The sequence below is a fragment of the Bombina bombina genome, chromosome 6 (assembly GCF_027579735.1).
Source record: "Bombina bombina isolate aBomBom1 chromosome 6, aBomBom1.pri, whole genome shotgun sequence".
Taxonomy (NCBI): Eukaryota; Metazoa; Chordata; class Amphibia; order Anura; family Bombinatoridae; genus Bombina; species Bombina bombina.
The window spans coordinates 446,151,032-446,169,944 of record NC_069504.1 but is presented as its reverse complement, the minus strand read 5'-3'; the positions used below and the strand labels follow the sequence as shown (position 1 = coordinate 446,169,944).

At 36.5% G+C, this 18,913-nt stretch overlaps 2 protein-coding genes across 2 annotated transcripts in view; one reads left to right on the top strand and one right to left on the bottom strand.

Annotated features, from left to right (window-relative positions):
• SAR1B (secretion associated Ras related GTPase 1B) overlaps positions 1-8,668 on the bottom strand; it is a 236,847-nt gene extending 228,179 nt beyond the window's left edge. The window contains exon 1 of the mRNA XM_053717214.1: positions 8,379-8,668. The gene's annotated coding sequence lies outside the window, so the exon portion shown is untranslated. The remainder of the gene's footprint in view (positions 1-8,378) is intronic.
• Positions 8,669-8,734: 66 nt separating this feature from the next.
• Positions 8,735-18,913, top strand: part of SEC24A (SEC24 homolog A, COPII coat complex component) — a 182,062-nt gene continuing 171,883 nt past the window's right edge. Inside the window, 1 exon segment of the mRNA XM_053717212.1 lies at positions 8,735-8,964. Coding sequence (XP_053573187.1) covers positions 8,913-8,964 — 52 coding nt within the window. The 5' untranslated portion in view covers positions 8,735-8,912.

Genomic DNA, 18,913 nt, shown 5'->3' with positions numbered 1-18,913 from the left:
AATAACTTTAGCTAACTCGTATGAGACATTAATATGCCTACATTTACATGCAAGACATAAAGTTGATATTCTTATGTTATGCTGTCACGAGACAGAGGAATAATCAGTATTGTGTTTTGTTGATTAGAATATTTTTTATTAAATAAAGCATTGTGATATGTACTAATCCGGACACTATCATACTGTGAAACATTGTGAATACAGAGAACAAATATCTATATACTCTGTGCCACACGAGGCTTCAGTGTGCCTGAAAATAAACAAATAAGTGGATACACACTAACCCATGATACTGTAACATTATAAACAACAATATCCAAAACGCCAACATAAGAAACAAGCTGGCAAATTAGGAGTGAAGAACAATTTGCATAAGAACTTATGTACCAATCTCCTAGTTACTCTTATATTAATATTATTATAAGTGTGGATAATACTAAACTGATAAGCACTCAAACTAAACATCAATATACAAGTTATAATTGTTACACACATCAACCTTGTATTAAGAGTGTTTACTATTGAACAGACTCAGCATTAGCTAACAAACCTGAACCACTCTGTATAAAATAACACAGCTAATGTGGGTAATAATCAACCCATGATTAGAGGGAACAAACGCATCTACTATTATCCCATTGGCATAGTGTTACTAAACACATTAAGTCACACAGTGGGTCAAAATAGATTCACATATATAACTTGAATATAACAAGCGAAGCTCCCGCATTCCATTTACCCCTATTATATTTGAGGGAATCTCACAGCGAGGCGTATATATATATATATATTAGTAGTGCTAGTCTGCCAATGACATCAATGTCCTTTTGGACAATCCAGTTATTCTATATTTAGTATCCCCCACTCGACTTTAGAACGACAATCAGCTACTTTGGTAGCCAGAATATCCATCTGAACCAGATGACATAAGATCTGAGAATCACAGGTTTAAGCAGAACACTTATCATAAATATCATGTTCTTTACACGGTCAACTAAAGTCAATAACACTGACCACTGATATAATTACTAACAATTGTTAACAATAATTGTCATTTGACACATGACAGTTTATTTGTTACATACTTCCCGTATATTAGCCACAGGTGACTCACCAATATAGTAAATAATTGGGAACAAGGTATCCTTTTGGCACCCCCTCTATCAATTATATTATTTGGCTATATTCATTATAATAATTACACTGTTAATGTAATAGATGTCTGAATTTCTGACATCATAGTACAGGATTATCTATTCTATAGAACTCTATCTAGCATTTGGTTTTTAACTATTTGAGTGTTGTTTTGTAAGTACCATTCTATTTTAATTGTTATTACAATAAAAGTTATATTTTAAATTAAAACCGAGAAGTCCAATCCCTAGTCTGGGCTATAGAGTGCTACAAGTGCGTACTTTGGAGTGAAACACCCTGTTTCACTATTTGTCAGTTTATATATTTTTTAAGTAGGCAACCCAAGGTATTGATCTAGAATCATTTTGTTATATTTCATGCCACCATGTTAACGCCAAATGTGATCATATAAAATAAAATTGTTAACTTTTTCACAAACTTTGTGATTCTTACTGAAATTATGTACATACTGCTTGTGCAGTCATAACACAAATGGGACTTTTGTTCAAAAATATCAGACATGCATGGCTTTGCCATTGCTTTTTGGTAATTAGAAGGATGCTAATTGCAGCCGTGCATCGCCTTCTGAAATGTCCTGCAATTAGTTAGTTAGCTGGTAAGGGTAATAGTATTGTAGAGTAGGCATTACCCTCCTACCTGACACCTCCCTGATTCCTCCCAAACAGTTCTCCCTACCTCCACCACCATCTTAGGTACTGCCAGTATGCAGTTTAGTGCTTTTTTTGTATTATGTTTTTTTCTGCAGTGTAGGGATCCCTTCTCAACCCTCCCAAAAAGCTCTCTAAAACTCGACCTCCCTTTAGTAGCAACCATCATAGGTTCTGGAAGGTGTATACCAGTACCCAGTTTATAGGTATTTTTAATTTTATTTTCTTTATTCATATTTGTTTCTGTAGTGTAGGGATCCCCCTGTACACTCCTTAAATTTATTATGTAGGGACCCACTCCCCCTCTAATTTCTCCTTTTTCTGTAGTGTAGTGACCCATCCCTCATTCTCCATTCAAAACTTCTTTTTCATAGTGCAGGATATCTCCACTCCCCCGCTGGGCCACCCACCCACCTTCCACTCCCACTGGCAGCAATGGATAATTGTTACAGACAGTGACACATACAGTGTCACTATCTGTATCAATCGGGCAAACTGACTTCATATGAAAGCAGATGCATGTAGCCCACAATCAAGTCTTGGTTGTCACTTTACAACTGAGACTGCTTGGGCTTCTGAAAGGCATAACGTAGATCTACATTGATTTTGGTTAACAGGTTAACAAATAATAGTTGTAAATATTGTTTAAAAAATATTTGTAAAGTTGAAAAGAGACCATATAGTGATAGAACAGTGCAAAATCTGACCAACTAAAAGATGCAGTCAGATGGGTACGCAGTGGTGCAGATGGAAACGGATTACAATAATTAACTATCAGGTAGATTACAAGTTATACGTGATAAAGGGTTGTGTTATTTCACCCTCCATAGCGCTGCCATTACAAGTTTTCAAACAGCCGGCTTCTGTGTGCGATATGGTTGCGTTGAGCTCCATACCGCACAAAATACAAACACTGCTTTGACGTGCTTTTGCACGCTTTCCCCGTAGACATCAATGGGGAGAGCGTGTTAGAAAAAAACCTAGCACCTGCGATCGCGGAATGAAAAGCTTCGTAACGCAGACCCATTGATGTCTATGGGGAAAAAAAAGTTACGTTTAAATCTAACACCCTAACATAAAAACCACGTCTAAACACCACTAATCTACCGCCCCCTACATGTTATTAACCCCTAATCTGCCGCTCCTGACATCGCCGCCACTATGAAAATTCATTAACCCCTATTCCGCCGCTCCCCGACACCGCCGTCACTATAATAAACCTATTAACCCCTAAACCGCAAGCCCCCCACAACACAATATAGTAAATTAAACTATTAACCCCTAAACCGAAAGCCCCCCACATCGCAATAAACTAATTTAAACTAGTAACCCCTAAACCTAACGTCCCCCCCCCCCTAACTTTATATTAAAATTACAATTTCCCTATCTTAAATTAAATCTTACCTGTCAAATAAAAAAAACTAAGTTTAAACTAACAATTAAACTAATATAACTATTAAACTAAAATTAAACTAACTACCAATTAAAGAAAACTAAAATACACATTAAAAAAAAATCTTAACACTACTATAAAAATTACAAAGTATCTTATTAGAAAAAATAAAAAATACTAAATAAAAAAAAATAACAAACACTAAATTACGAAAAATAACAAACGAAATTATCAAAAATAAAAAAGAATTACACAAAATCTAATAGCCCTATAAAAATAAAAAAGCTCACCCAAAATAAAAATAAAAACCCTAGCCTTCAATAAACTACCAATAGCCCTTAAAAGGGCTTTTGTGGGGCATCGCCCCAAAGAAATCAGCTCTTTTACCTGTAAAAGAAAACACAAAGACCTCCCCAACAGTAAAACCCACCACCCAACCAACCCCCCAAAATAATAAACCTACCTCTAACAAAAACCTAAGCTGCCCATTGCCCTGAAAAGGGCATTCAGCTTTTTTAAGAAAAGCCCAAACCCTAAACTAAAAAAAAAAAACACCCAAAAAAGTTTAAAAAATCCTAACACTAACCTTCAAAGATCCACTTACAGTTCCTAAAGTCCGGACATCCAGGCGGCGAGAGGTCTTCATCCAGGCGGCGAGGTTTTCATCCATCCAGGCAGCGTCTTCTATCTTCATCCCGGCGGCGCAGAGCGGGTACATCTTGAAGACATCCAGCGCGGAGCATCCTCTTCATACGGTCGCCGCCGTATACGGAATCTTCAATGCAAGCGTGCCTTTTCAAAATGGCGTCAATTGCATTCCTATTGACTGATTTGATTTTGGAAAATAAAATCAGCCAATAGGTTGAGAGCTAGTGAAATCTTATTGGCTGTTCAAAACAGCCAATAGGATGAGAGCTTCTGAAATTATATTGGCTGTTCAAATAAGCCAATAGAATTTCCAAAGCTCTCATCCTATTGGCTGTTTTGAACAGCCAATAGGATTTCACTAGCTCTCATCCTATTGGCTGATTTGATTTTCCAAATTTTTTTAATGTGTATTTTAGTTTTTTTTAATTGGTAGTTAGTTTAATTTTAGTTTAAAGGGACACTGAACCCAAATTTTTTCTTTCATGATTCAGATAGAGCATGCAATTTTAAGCAACTTTCTAATTTACTCCTATTATCAATTTTTCTTTGTTCTCTTGCTATCTGTATTTGAAAAAGGAGGCATCTAAGCTTTTTTTGGTTCAGACTCTGGAAAGCACTTTTTTATTGGTGGATGAATTTATCCAATCAACAAGAACAACCCAGGTTGTTCACCAGAAATGGGCCGGCATCCAAACTTACATTCTTGCATTTCAAATAAAGATACCAAGAGAATGAATAAAATTTGATAATAGGAGTAAATTAGAAAGTTGCTTAAAATGTCATGCTCTATCTGAATCACGAAAGAAAAAATTTGGGATCAGTGTCCCTTTAATAGCTATATTAGTTTAATTGTTAGTTTAAACTTAAGGGACAGTCTAGGTCAAAATAAACTTTCATGATTCAGATAGAGCATGTAATTTTAAACAATTTTCCAATTTACTTTTATCACCAATTTTGCTTTGTTCTCTTGGTATTCTTAGTTGAAAGCTTAACCTAGGAGGTTCATATGCTAATTTCTTAGACCTTGAAGGCCACCTCTTTTCAGAAAGCATTTTAACAGTTTTTCACCACTAGAGGGTGTTAGTTCATGGATTTCATATAGATAACATGGTGCTCATGCACGTGAAGTTATCTGGGAGCAGGCACTGATTGGCTAAACTGCAAGTCTGTCAAAAGAACTGAAATAAAGGGGCAGTTTGCAGAGGCTTAGATACAAGATAATCACAGAGGTTAAAAGTATATTAATATAACTGTGTTGGTTATGCAAAACTGGGGAATGGGTAATAAAGGGATTATCTATATTTTAAAACAATAACACTTTTGGTGTAGACTGTCCCTTTAGTTTTTTTAATTTGACAGGTAAGTTTTAATTTAATTTAAGATAGGGAAATTGTAATTTTAATATAAAGTTAGGGGGGCGTTAGGTTTAGGGGTTAATAGTTTAAATTAGTTTATTGTGATGTGGGGGGCTTTTGATTTGGGGTTAATAGTATAATTTAGTATATTTCGTTGTGGGGGGCTTGCGGTTTAGGGGTTAATAGGATTATTATAGTGGCGGCGGCGTTGAGGAGCAGCGGAATAGGGGTTAATAACTTTAGTATAGTGGGGGCGATGTGAGCGGATGGCAGATTAGGGGTTAATATTTAAATAGTGTTTGCTATGCGGGAGGGCCTCGGTTTAGGGGTTAATGGGTAGTTTATGGGTGTTAGTGTACTTTGTAACAGTTTAGTTATGAGTTTTATGTAACAGTTTTGTAGCGTAAAACTCATAACTACTGCTCTCAGATGGCGGTATGGATCTTGTCATTATAGGGTGTAATGCAAGCTTTTTAGCCTCAACGCAAAACTTGTAATAGCAGCGCTATGGAAGTCCCATGAAAAAAACTTAATTTTTACGAGTGACGTTGCGTTACAGGCTAAAAGGCTTGTGGTACGGCTATACCGACAAGAGTTGTAATGGCTGCGTTGCTGTTTTAACGCTGGAATTACAATTTTTTTAAGCGTTAAAAGATGAACGCACAACTCGTAATCTACCTGTATGAAAGTTGTGATTAAGTGTTCTCTGTTAAAAAGATGCCAGTACTGCTAGTGACAATAAGGACAGTGCAAGTGTGACTTACAATCAAATATTGAAAATGAAAAATAAAAAAAAACATTTGTAGATGTTGGTGTCCTGAAGTAACTATAGAAGTATGTCCATCATGCCAAGATACCTATGACGACACTCATATAGCTTTTGAGTGTTGAGGATGTATGCTGATGACAATATGTTAATGTCACACATGCAAAACATAGAGGTTACATGAATAGAGCTTCCCTGTAACCTTAAGAGATTTGAATGGGCTATTGTATCTGTTAGTCTTTCATAAAATATATCACCTCAACCCAATCCAAAAGTACAGTTAGACAGCATTATTTACTCCTAAAAATGTTCCTGCAAGAGTGGAAGCCATATTTTTCTTCATTCTGGGTTATAAACTTGTAGTTACAGTGGACAAAAAGGCCTTCTTGCTTCTCTTTAAAGAACTTCATATGGTGATTTCTATTATCCTCTAAATAGCGCTTGTGCATTACTCCCATATTGGATTAGGATAGTCTGCTAGAATAACTTGTAAGACTGTTTTTTGTGTGTCTACAAAGTATCTGACAAGCTACAACCAATCCAGAGTTAAAAGCAGTGCAAAACATATTTGTAGGGCACTTGGAAGCTCAAAGGCAGGAGCGATGCACATTTTTTGACATAGTACAACTATTTTAACCTTAAAAGTTTTAGTCATATGTATTTACACTAAGCAGAAGCACACACTCTTTTGCCATATGTAAATAGCCACACACTCCTCTGACGTAAATTAAAGGGACATGAAACCCAAATTTTTTCTTTCATGATTTAGGAAAAAACATGCAGTTTTAAACAACTTTCTAATTTACTTCTAGTATCTAATTTGCTTCATTCTCTTGATATTATTTACTGAAAAGCATATCTAGATAGGCTCAGTAGCTGCTGATTGGTGGCTGCACATAGACACCACTTGTGATTGGCTCACCCATGTACATTGCAATTTCTTCAACAAATGATATCTTAAAAAATGAAGCAAATTAGATAATAGAAGTAAATTGGAATGTTGTTTAAAAGTGTATTCTCTACCTGAATCATGAAAGACATTTTTGGGTTTAGTGTCCCTTTAAGGTGTTTTGGGGCAGGAATCCTTACATGCTCTTAAACTTCTGAACCACATGCCACTTGCATTAAAAGTATTTTGTGTAGTCATTCATACATACACTCTATGCACGCTCTCTGTGTCCCTATTGTACAAAGTTTGGAACTCAAAGACTCCCATATATATTTTTTTTAATAATCACTATACAGGTGGCCCTCGTTTTACAACGGTTTCATTTACACCGTTTCAGAATAACAACCTTTTTTTCCAGTGATGTGACTGCTATTGAAAAGCATTGAGAAGCAGTGCATTTATTAAAATAGCCAGTAGGTGGAGCTGTCCACTTGTGTTGCAGCAAAGCCAAGCAAGCTGAAATTAATCAGTTGAACCAGACCTGAGCTATCGAGCAGATTTAAAAGGAACAAGATCTTCCTGTCTATAAATCAGTCCAGATTGGAATGCATAGAAAGAACTGTTTGCAGAAAAATTCAAGTGAAGTATGTGTTGTGTGATTATTTTAATAGGTTTATAATGCTGTTTAGCTATTTTTTTTGTTCATTTAAATTAGTTTAATTATATATTCTGTGTTGTGTGATTATTTTATTAGGTTTATAATGCTGTTTAGCATTTAAAGTCTTCATTTTAAAGCTTTAAAAATAATGTATTAGGTGTTACTTATGACAATTTTGAGAGGGGTTTGGAACTCCCTCACTTCACATTGACTTGCATTATAAACTAGGTTTCAATTTACAACCATTCCTTCTGGAACCTAACCCCGGCGTAAACTGAGGGCTACCTGTATATCTCCATTTACATGTACCACTTGAGATCCAAGAGAGGTCTCTCCTATCCAAATTACCTTCTGCTGATTTAAACATGACTTTTGCAGTAATTTGACAGCCTTCACTTAAAGGGATAGAAAGGTCAATATTGAAATATGCATTGGTGCATTTCAATGTGAAACTGAAGCATTTTTGCTAATGAACGTATATTGCAAAAATGCTTCAAATAAAAGCTGTTTTTCTGTGGTATATGCACAGATCCTGTGAGGGACATGCACTAGTATTGAAATACTACACCTTCTCGGAGAGTCATTGGTAGCTTCTATGGCACAAATTATGTCTTCACGGAAGCAATACACAACTTCACCAGCTAAAATACCTGCATAGGATATGTGCGTATGCCACAGAGAAACAGCAATAACTTTTATTAGGAAGCATTATTTCTAATGGAAGTATATTGCAAATATGCTTCTATTTCAAATTGAAAGGCATGTATGCACATTTCAATTTTGACATTTCTATTACTTTAAAAAGAAATAGGATAAGTACAATAAGTGTACATCTCTATTACGTATCTACCTCCCTAAAGTTATTACCTGAAACATTGCAGGTGACATTTCTGATCGAGGAAAGTGAAGCTAGACGGACGATTATATCGCTTTAGGGTGTCTAATACTAGTTTAGTGGCTGGCGTTTTAATTGAGTTAATGTGCCCTTTACTCTCGATGGCATGAGCTATTATGTCAGCAAGTGCTGGTGGTTTTGCCAACGTGCTCATCTCACTCGCCCCATGTACGCACTCTTGGCACTGTCAACACCCGGGCTAATTCTGCTATGTCAGCCAGTGCTCTATGAACTGCTGTCAGTCAGTGGCACTGTGGCAGATGACTCCTATACCCCGAAAGCCTACGCACAGGAAGTGCCACGTGTACCAACCACGCATGCGCGGGGCCGCCCCGGTTCCGTGCTCTGTACTTCCTGTTGCTGAGAGGCCAGGGTTACTGATTATATGATACCAATAATCCTGGGCCTGGTAGCCAATGTCTCCAGCTTTTCCTGAGGTCATGATGAGAGGTTGAACCCGGCACTCTGCCCTCCGTATCCTGCCTGTCAACTTTCGTTTGTACACCATGTCCGGGTACAACTCCCAAAATGGGGGATCTGGGCCGCCCTACAGCAACGGTGAGTATTTTAGGGTAATTCGCGGCCTGGGCAGGGGTCGCCGCTGATTACCTACGTGGAGCACTGATCCCTATTTACAACCTTCAGCACTGTTATGGTGGACTTTGTGGTATCACTAGTTCTAGACACAGTGTCATTTGGTTTTGCCATATTGTGTATATGAAGACAGCTTTAGTGATCAGAGAAGTCCCTGGTGATGCCAAATATATCAGGTGAGTGTGTCGCTTGATGTAGTGTGTTTGGGGTGGCAGATACATATTAGATGAACATTTAATAATGTCACACAATTTATATCAGGTGGGTAAGAATAATCAGCATGGTAGGTAGGTATCAGGAAGGTAAATATGTTTGTGATGGCACGCCAGGTATGAGGTAGACAGGAAGTATTTTGACATATTCGTCATATGGCAGACAGTATTGACGTGGTATACATAAAATGGGCAGATTATTGAAGTGGTATGTGCTTTGTGGGTATTAATATGGTGCGAGTAAGTATCGGTTGTACAGTGTGACAGTAGTTGTCAGATGGGAAAGGTATCAGGTGAGTAATGGCATGATGTGTAGATGGACAAGAATCAAGAGTAGTTTTTAGTTGAGGGGAAGGGTGTAATATATTATCTGGGGAATAAATGCATCTAGTAGGCAGAGAGTTATGTTGTACTTTGTCACAGGTGGTCACGTAATGTAGCGTGATGGTCTGTATCAAATGAGTAAAATTGAGATAGAATGTAACTATTTTACAGATATGTTTCTTGTGAACACAGTGTTATGTGCCTATCAGGTTGTAAGGGTTATTTTCATAGTATTATTTGTGGAGGATGTCAGGGCTTGGTATATATCCATTGTTAATTCAAAGGAAAGGTATGTATCTGATGTGGAGTATATCAGATCCAAACTTTGACACTCATATTTTCTTGCCTTGCTGTTTTGTACAAAGGTCACAACACGCCTCCGGTACAATCAGTACTTGCTGTTGCTCGTTAAACTAATTGTGCAAATTAGAATTGCAGTTTTAGTCTTTGCTTGTTCTTGGTGATTGTTTTGTAGCTTTTGCTGCTGTAGTTATGTGTTAATTCCCATTCACAGTCTCTGCTTTAGTGGCTGTTAGTAAGGAGTTAATGATCCCATTTATGGCTAACATTTGAGGAAACCTAGGATCCAGTAAGCATTGGCTTTTAAAAATCTTACTCATAACATATATTTAGATTATATTAAATTATATTATATACACACACCCACACACAAATCTGTATCTGCCAGTGTTTGCATTAAAAGTATCACACAATTTTATGTCTAGGATAAAATGATTGTTTTGTGTTGGCAAAGTGTGCTCACCTGTCTGTGGAAAGATTCATGTTGGTGACTTTTAGTTACTAATATTTTCTGCCTCTGGGTCACGTGTCAACATTCATATTATTGTGCTACCTGTGAATACATCTGGTTGTAAATATTTTTTTGTAATCCTCCAAATCATGCCCCCTGGAGGGGAATCCATTTGACTCTGGAACTGTTTATTTTTTGGCACTACAAGTTTGTGATTTTGTGTTATCGCATTTAGGATCCTACCAGCAAAGCCCTATTGTTTTGTGTTGTTTTTCATAATTTTTTAATCTTTTTGCAACTTTCCTTTTATGAAATATTAAAACAAGTAGTTTGTGTCATATTTTTTTCTTGTTACGTTTCTTCAGTATACAGTGTCTGCCAGTTCCAGTTGTAATATATCAATCACTGATACAGCCAAAAAAAACATTATATCCCACCATATGTGAATTAGTTTGCATGAGACTCAGTACTGTATTGATATCATTAATAGGATTTGTCATAACACAATTGTACTTTGGAGCAATGAGGTCCTGCCTGTTCACTTAGCTGTAACAGTAGTAAGGAATTAATTAGTAATGACTGGTAGCATCTATTTGCTGATTGCAGTTATACATAACACAGGGACTATGTTTGCATGCAAAAGTTTTTGTTTAAGTTGTGTTTGTAAAATAGAAATAACATTCAACTAAAAAATAAGCACAGGGTCCAGGATGTGATAAATTCATGTAGCCATAACTTCTAGAATTCTGCTACTGGAAACCAACTTTTTGGATTGTTCTGAAGCATTATAGAGCTATTAGAGTAAAAAAAAAAATTAAATGCGCTAATTCTTAAGAGAATGTAATTATAACACTAGTGGCCCTGCAGTAATATGTGTTTAACACATGTGAAGGGGTAACACACAGTTAAAGTACCACTCAGGAATCTCAGGGAACTGATGGTTTGAAGCAGAAATGGCCGCTGACCCAATCAGCAGTGACAGTTGCATACCTGGTCTTGAGATTAGCACTGCTGATCAGGTGCCGTTTCTACTTGGGACCAGTATTTCTCTGTGGCTCCCTAGCAGTACTTTATTTTTATAAACGCTTTTGTGTGTGTGTGGGGTTGGGCATAGTTAAATACATAGCATTGCAGGGTCACTAGTATTAAAATTTTCAATATAATGGCCATTTAAAAATAAAAAAAATGTTTCTAGTGCCTCAACATTCTGTTAGGGTGTTATATTTGAAATACATTTACCTAGGGGCCAATGCTCCTGCATGTTTGGCATTTGTACCAGCACCATGGGCTCAATTTATCAAGCACGGGCGAACATATTCGCCACTGCCCTCCATGCTTCTCCTCTGGTGGGCAGCAATCCGCTGCCTGCATTTACAATTGTATGCAAGCGCTCCTGTGCACTTGCGTGCAACCCTGACTGTGAAATTCTCCACCTCAAAGGTGAACAGGGCTGGGAAGCAGTGGTCTGACTGCAGGTTCACATTCCCCCTAAATACTTTCTTAGTTTCTACAGTTTTGTTATTGACTTGTCTATGTTCCTTCTGGCTCTTAAAGGGACATTTATTTGCAAAAGGAAAATGCTCTAATATGTAAGGGTATTTTATCATTGTGCTACTACTTGTATATATCTATGTTTAGCTACTGAAAATGGATTCAACTCAAAGTTAAAGTGAGCTCCAGAGCAGTAATGCACTACTGTGGGCTAGCTGAGCACATCTGGTGAGCCGATGACAAGAGATAAGTGTGTAGCCACCCATCACCAGCTAGTTCCCAGTAGTTCATTGCAGCTGCTTCGGATATGTACAAATGCTTTCCAACAAAGGATACCAAGAGAAGAAAGTACTTTTGATAATATAAATTAATTTCAAAGTTTATTTGAATCATGAAAGTTTAATTTTGACTTTCATGTTCTTTTTTTATTTTTCTGTAAATTTTTATGAAACTTTGTCATAGCAATATATGCTGTTGCTGAAATACATTTCACTGTGCAGCTTTAGCAGAAGGTTGATTAAACTAGCTACCTGGTAAGGCCATATGCTGAAAATGTCTATTTACTGTAATTTGCTTTTCTCTTTTGCTTTAAACAAGGAGACATTTCCAGTGTTTTTCCCTATGTTTGATTTAGCTGATATTGCATGTTTGGTCTTGCAGCCACTTATTTCCTTACCATTTGTGTACACATAAGGTAGTGGTGACAGTGCTTTGGCTTCTCTGGCAAATAGCGCTCATGTGATCATCAGCCAGAGAACGTTAGAGATGTTCAAATCAGTGCTGCAAACAGGTCCAGCTATACTCTAAAAAGCAAATATGAAAGACATATTATCTTTTTACAGGGCTCCTGTAGTTTTCTCAGTTACGCAATTTCATTTTTCTTTTCTTGAGGGATTAAAGCTGTAAAAACAGAATTCGGTGATCATAAGCTATCAGAGAAGATAATGTTCTAGTGTTAAACAGAATGTAAAAGCTGGATTTCGTAATTCTCAATAAAGAGCCAAAATGTAATCTTCCTGTCAGTCAGTGGTCTTAATGTTTTTGCTATTAACAAATTTGTAACTCTTAAAATGTTATTTAGACAAGTTTAGCATGCCAAATATTTTCAATATCCCAGTATGCTTGCTTTATACTGGTCAAATGCATGGCACATTGCAAGTTCAAAAAGACGTAAAATAGCACTTATTTTTATAAAAAATCTTTGAACATAAATCTAATTGGTTTCCACTGAGAGACAGACGTTATATCTAAACTTAAGAGCCACATTGCCTTTGTGTACAGATGTATGTAAAATATGGTTTAAATAAATCAAAAAAGGAAATGCTGTCATGTGTTAGACTCAATCTGTTTAAATTGTAGGAGCCAGTAAGAATATTTAGAAGCCAGAAAGCTGTATTTGTATATAGATATATGGAGAATAACCTCAAAAAGTTAGGAGCTGGGGTCAAATTCTAGTGGCTCACTGGCTCCTGCTTTGTCGAACCCTATAACAGCGCAGTTTATTATTGCACTATTACTTATGTATTATCCCTACAAATGGGTGAAACACATTGTCCGCTCCACAGCAGCTATGCGCTACCAGAAGGTATCTAAACACATCTGATGAGCCAATGACGAGTCTTGTACAGCCCCCATTCACCAGCTATCTCCCAGTAGTGCATTGCATACCTAGGTTGGCTCAGGAGCACCTTTCCAACAAAGTATACCAAGAGCGCAAAGTCAATTTGGAAATAGAAGTAAATGAAAAAGTGTCTTAAGATTTCATGTCCTATCTCAACCATGAAAGTTTTTTTAAAGGGATATGAAACACAAATGTTTTCTTTCATGATTCAGATAGAGCATTCAATTTTAAGCAACTTTCTAATTTACTCCTATTATTACTTTTTCTTTGTTCACTTGGTATCTTTAGTTGAAAAGCAGGAATGTAAGCTTTGGAGCCGGCCCATTTTTGGTTCAACACCTGGGTAGCGCTTTCTGAATGGCGGCCATTATCATATCCTGTTAACAAATATAGGTTTTATTTCTAGCTCATAACATTCTATACATAAATGTTCCTTCCATTACATTGTGTGAATGACTCCTGAGTTCCATATAAATAGTCAACTCATTATGGATTTTACTTGTTTTATAAGCATATTGAGTCTATGTATCTGTCATTTCTAGGGGCAAATTCCTTTACATATCTCAGGCATTCTGGTCCTGTCTCGTAATCCTAGCTGAAATCTTGAATAAGAGTCACTGCTTTTAATTGCTCAAAAGCTGACGCATATATTTAAATTTTAAGCTCATCCAGAAGGAAGTAACATCAAGTTGTACTATACAAGTAGTAGGAAGTACCATTCCGATAACTTCCTATGCAGTTTTTTCAGGAAAGAAAAATATTGCCTGAATATTATCAATGTAATTGTGTACATCATTTTATATCTACTGAAACTTTGCAAAACCAGCAGTTTATATAGTAGTAATGTTTAACATGTTCAAATCTAGTTTTGTGCACTTGTTAGAGTAGCCCAGGGCAAAAGTATGTGCTGCCTTCTACCTCATTATTTGATATCACAATGTAAGAGGAGTAGAAATATAAAAGGGGTGATGCACTTTATCCAATTAAAGGGACAGTCTACCATAGAATTGTTATTGTTTTAAAAGATAGATAATCCCTTTATTACCCATTCCCCGGTTTTGCATAACCAACACAGTCATATTAATATACTTTTTACCTCTGTGATTACCTTGTACCTAGGAACCATCTTCCAGCCCCCTGATCACATGACTGTACTGTTTATTATCTATTGACTTGTATTTAGCATTGCTTTGTGCTAAATCTTAAATAACCCCCTGTGCCTGAACACAGTGTTATCTATATGGCCCACGTGTACTTTCTGTCTTTGTGTTGAAAAGAGATTTAAAAAGCATATGATAAGAGGCAGCCCTGAAAGGCTTAGAAATTAGCATATGAGCCTACCTATGTTTAGTTTAAACTAAGAATACCAAGAGAAAAAAGCAAATTTGATGATAAAAGTAAATTGGAAAGTTGATTAAAATTAAAAGTCCTATCTGAATAATGAAAGTTTAATTTATACTAGACTGTCCCTTTAAGACTGCAAACAATCTCTCTATGATCTAGCACATATTTCCATGTGTCCCTCATACTCATTGCTAGGCCATATGTTTAAAAAAACCTGTATGCTTCATACTGTTTGAAAAACCCATGGTGCACTGTAATTCATGTATATTTTAACACTGTGAATATTTTCCTGTCTACAAATAAATGATGATCATTTCTGGAAATCTATACTAATATCTATGTGCCCCTTCCTGGGTTGTTTGCTCCATAGACACCTAAATATATATACAATAATGCTATATCATCCTTACAAGCAATTATTTAGGTGCCCCAATTCTCAGTATCTTCCCTCTATACAACATAACATATATTTCTTCTCTCCTTATCTTATTTCACTTTGTATTTAAATTAAGAGAAACTTTGAGAAATCTCTGCTGGTGATCATATAGTCATGTACAAGGCTAGCGTGTTCTGGCATAACCCAGAGTTACAGTTGTGTTAAATGTGCTACTTTAGTTATGATTTATTAGTCAAAAACTCTGGTTGATAGCAGTGATTAATTAGTCTTTGTAATGACAGCCATGTCTTAAAATCTGCTTTGTAACTCTTAATCACTGCAGGGTTGGAATTTCTGCTGAAGTGCCTTCCCCTTTAGGTCTCCAATATAGTCAATGAGAATAATTTCGTTTCAAACAGGTTTGACTGCAAAGCAGTTTGTTTGGAAATAACTGTAGCAACTAGTGAACAATCCTGGCGTGTACGTAACGCCCATCTTCCTGTTACAAATTATGCAGGAGCTGCCACATGTACAATCTGTGCACTGTACCATGTGGAATCTGCTTGGTTCAGATGAGGATACATGCTCTTGTTCATATGTCATGGGACATAAACACAATTGATATATTATGTAGCAAAAGGGGTCCTGAAAGGGATAAATGCTACATAGAATGATGCATTCAAAGAAAAAATTAGTCTGAGAATAATATGTAGACATATTTTTTAATGTTTCCTAAGCTGTTTAAATATTGACAAAATAAGTGTAAGGTTTTAGTGTCTAATAAACAATGGTAGCTGCCATGTTGTAACTTAGGTTACCTTCTCTGCTGTGGCCAATTAGAGACAGTTATAAATAGGTCACTAGAGTGTGCAGCCAATGGCTGTGTGGAATATAACAGTGTTCTTCACTTTCACTTCTAACTGAAAAGCTCAGAATTTCTGAATGAAATTACAGAAAAAGGGGAAATAAATAAATGATAAAAAATAATGAGAATATTGCAGTGTTTAATGTCCCTTTTTAAGACTGATTTTTTTTTTTTTTTTTTTTTTTGATTATTATTCTGGACTTTTCCTTAATTTATGCCTTTTTTTATATAGTGCGTGAAGTAGATCAGAGGTTGGGGAAAAAAATACAGAAGAGTGATTTCTTCCCCTTCCCTGCCCCAAATGTGTACAACTTACCACTTGGACCTGGGTTTGTGACTTGAAGGGCAGTACCCCCTCTACATTCTGATGATCAATGGCATGACCTACTTCTGCCAAGTGTTTTAGAGCAGCCAGTTCCAATGCTCTTTGCTCATCTCCTCTGATCCTTAGCACTATAGGTAGATTAAAGCAGGCATTTACTAGTAACATAATAGGAAGTGCATAAACAATGCCAAAGTACCGATATTTATTCACACATGATACAGATAAAAAAAAATATATATCCATGATAAATGTTCTTTAAATATAGATAGGTAATACAGCACTCTTTTAAATATGAAATAAATCTGAGATTGAGGCACTGAATAGGCAGAGTACCTGATATACAAAACCTGTTTGTCAACAACATGTATAAGTGAAAGTGAAAATACATACAGTGCAAAATACAAAAAAAACAAATAAAGCTAGGTCATGTGACTAGCAAGGGCACATATAGTATTACACATCAGCAGATAATAAATTTATCAGGGTAGAACAAATCCACTACACCCCAGCTGAACACATAACCCCCTTAGCAAATAGCCGAGGAGGTATGGCCTGGGAAGGTTCACATTAGGGATCTAAGTGGATCTTAGTAGCCTTAAGTAAGAGGCATACATAAGCAACATAGAATTTAGTGAAAGCCAGTAGTAGCAGCAAGGTGCATATAAGTTTGGCAGATACACAGAAGCAGATAAACTGTTAGTAGAAGCAGGTTAGTTCTTGCTTAGACAAAGTTCTCCACGTAAAATGGTTGTCTTCATAAATCAACCTTTCACAGTGTGGTATATGGGAGAGAAAATCACTGATTTATAAGCCAGTTCCACATCCAGTGAATATACATAGTCCCACCCACTCTATTGTATCAAAGCACTTATCTGTCATCAAGTGTAAGTAGAGCCAAGTTGAAATTCAGCACAACGTTAAAGCTTCACCAAGCCAACAAGTTCAGGTAGCCTCAAAAGCACCCCCCAAACATCAGCAGTAAGTAACACAACAGAGATCCGATGTGGTAGGCGGAGTCACGTGGCACAAGCAACCAATGCCTATGCGTGTAGTTGCATGACCTAGCCTTATTTGTTTTGTTTTTTTAACACTATGTATTTTCACTTATACATGTTGTTGACAAACAGGTTTTGTATATTGGGTACTCTGCCTATTCAGTGCCTCAATTTATGAGGACTCAATGAAACTCAGATTTATTTACACGGATTTATATCAACCATATATCCTCTTATTTAATGATATATAACACACACACGTAAGAAATATCAACATATGTTGTAAAAAAGTCCTCTGGACCTCTGTTCATATATAAGTCCCGGCACTGCAGTCACTAATCAATCTATAAGTCCTCGGAATAGAATCAAACGTTTACAATCCAAATCACTGGAAATGGTATCCTGATTGAGCCACAGAGAGAGACAGACGAGCACATTCAATGGATCCCTCAATGGACTTGAATCCTACACCTTACCAGGACCTGAAAAAACAAATAGTGCAAAACGATATGATTTACAGCAACCCTAATGGGAATATATTCATCAGATAATAATGCCCAAGCTCGCCAACCACAAAGCCTTTATCAAGACTAAGGGCTAGATTACAGCTTGCTCACAGGGCAAAAATGTGCCAATTATGGGCACACCCGTAATTATACTTATATTACAAGTGGGGAGTTAATGCATTCGTGATTTGTGCTTTGGTTAACTCCACTTCTGAAAAGTAGGTGTTAACCATAGCGTGAGCCTAAAAAATGTCACATAACACATAAAAAAAAATATAATGTACAGTAACACTGATATTAACACTGTCTAATAAAAATTATTTAATAATAATAATATTGCACGGGTGTCAGATGTCAGGAGTTAAAAAAAAAAAAAAAAAAAGGCCTGAAAGTGCTTTTACATAGGGATCCATTGGAACAACTTAACATATATATCTCTTTAAATAAATAATAACAAAAATTCATATATATATATCTATATCGCTATGTTGTCACAATCAGGATTAAGCGAGCTGAGGCTGTCGGCATGAAAACGAGGCTTCAATCAAGTCTATGGGGGGAAATAATCCGCAATCGTGCACGATGTTGATCGCGTGGGAGCGATATGTATTTTTAACCTGTAATCTCACGCTCGGTAGCACGCACGGAAATAATAAAACTGAGCGGAGATTGCCGAATCGCAAATATGCGCTCAACTGGTAATGTAGCCCTAAATTGGACAACTCGGTACAGAGTTTTAAGCATAAAGTTTGGTGTCATCTATTGTGCCCCCATCATAACCTCTTTTCACAGAATTGTCCTTGAACAGATTTGCTTGTTTAAAAAAAGGCTACGTCTCGGCTGCATTATTATTATTATTTTTTTTCCAGTTAAATGTTTTATTGATTTAAATGTCATAGATACATTGTCAAATGCATAAAATTTTCAGGAAATAACAATACAAAAAAACAACAGTAAGTAAAATGCTCCGATCAGTCTTGTTAAATCTCAATAGTCCTAGAGTTCGAATCAGGGTTTCTAACACGCCAGATTGACGTGAATTCCTGTGTGTAAATCCAGTTAGGAGCAGCCTTTCCCTATAAGTAAAGTATATTTACTTCATA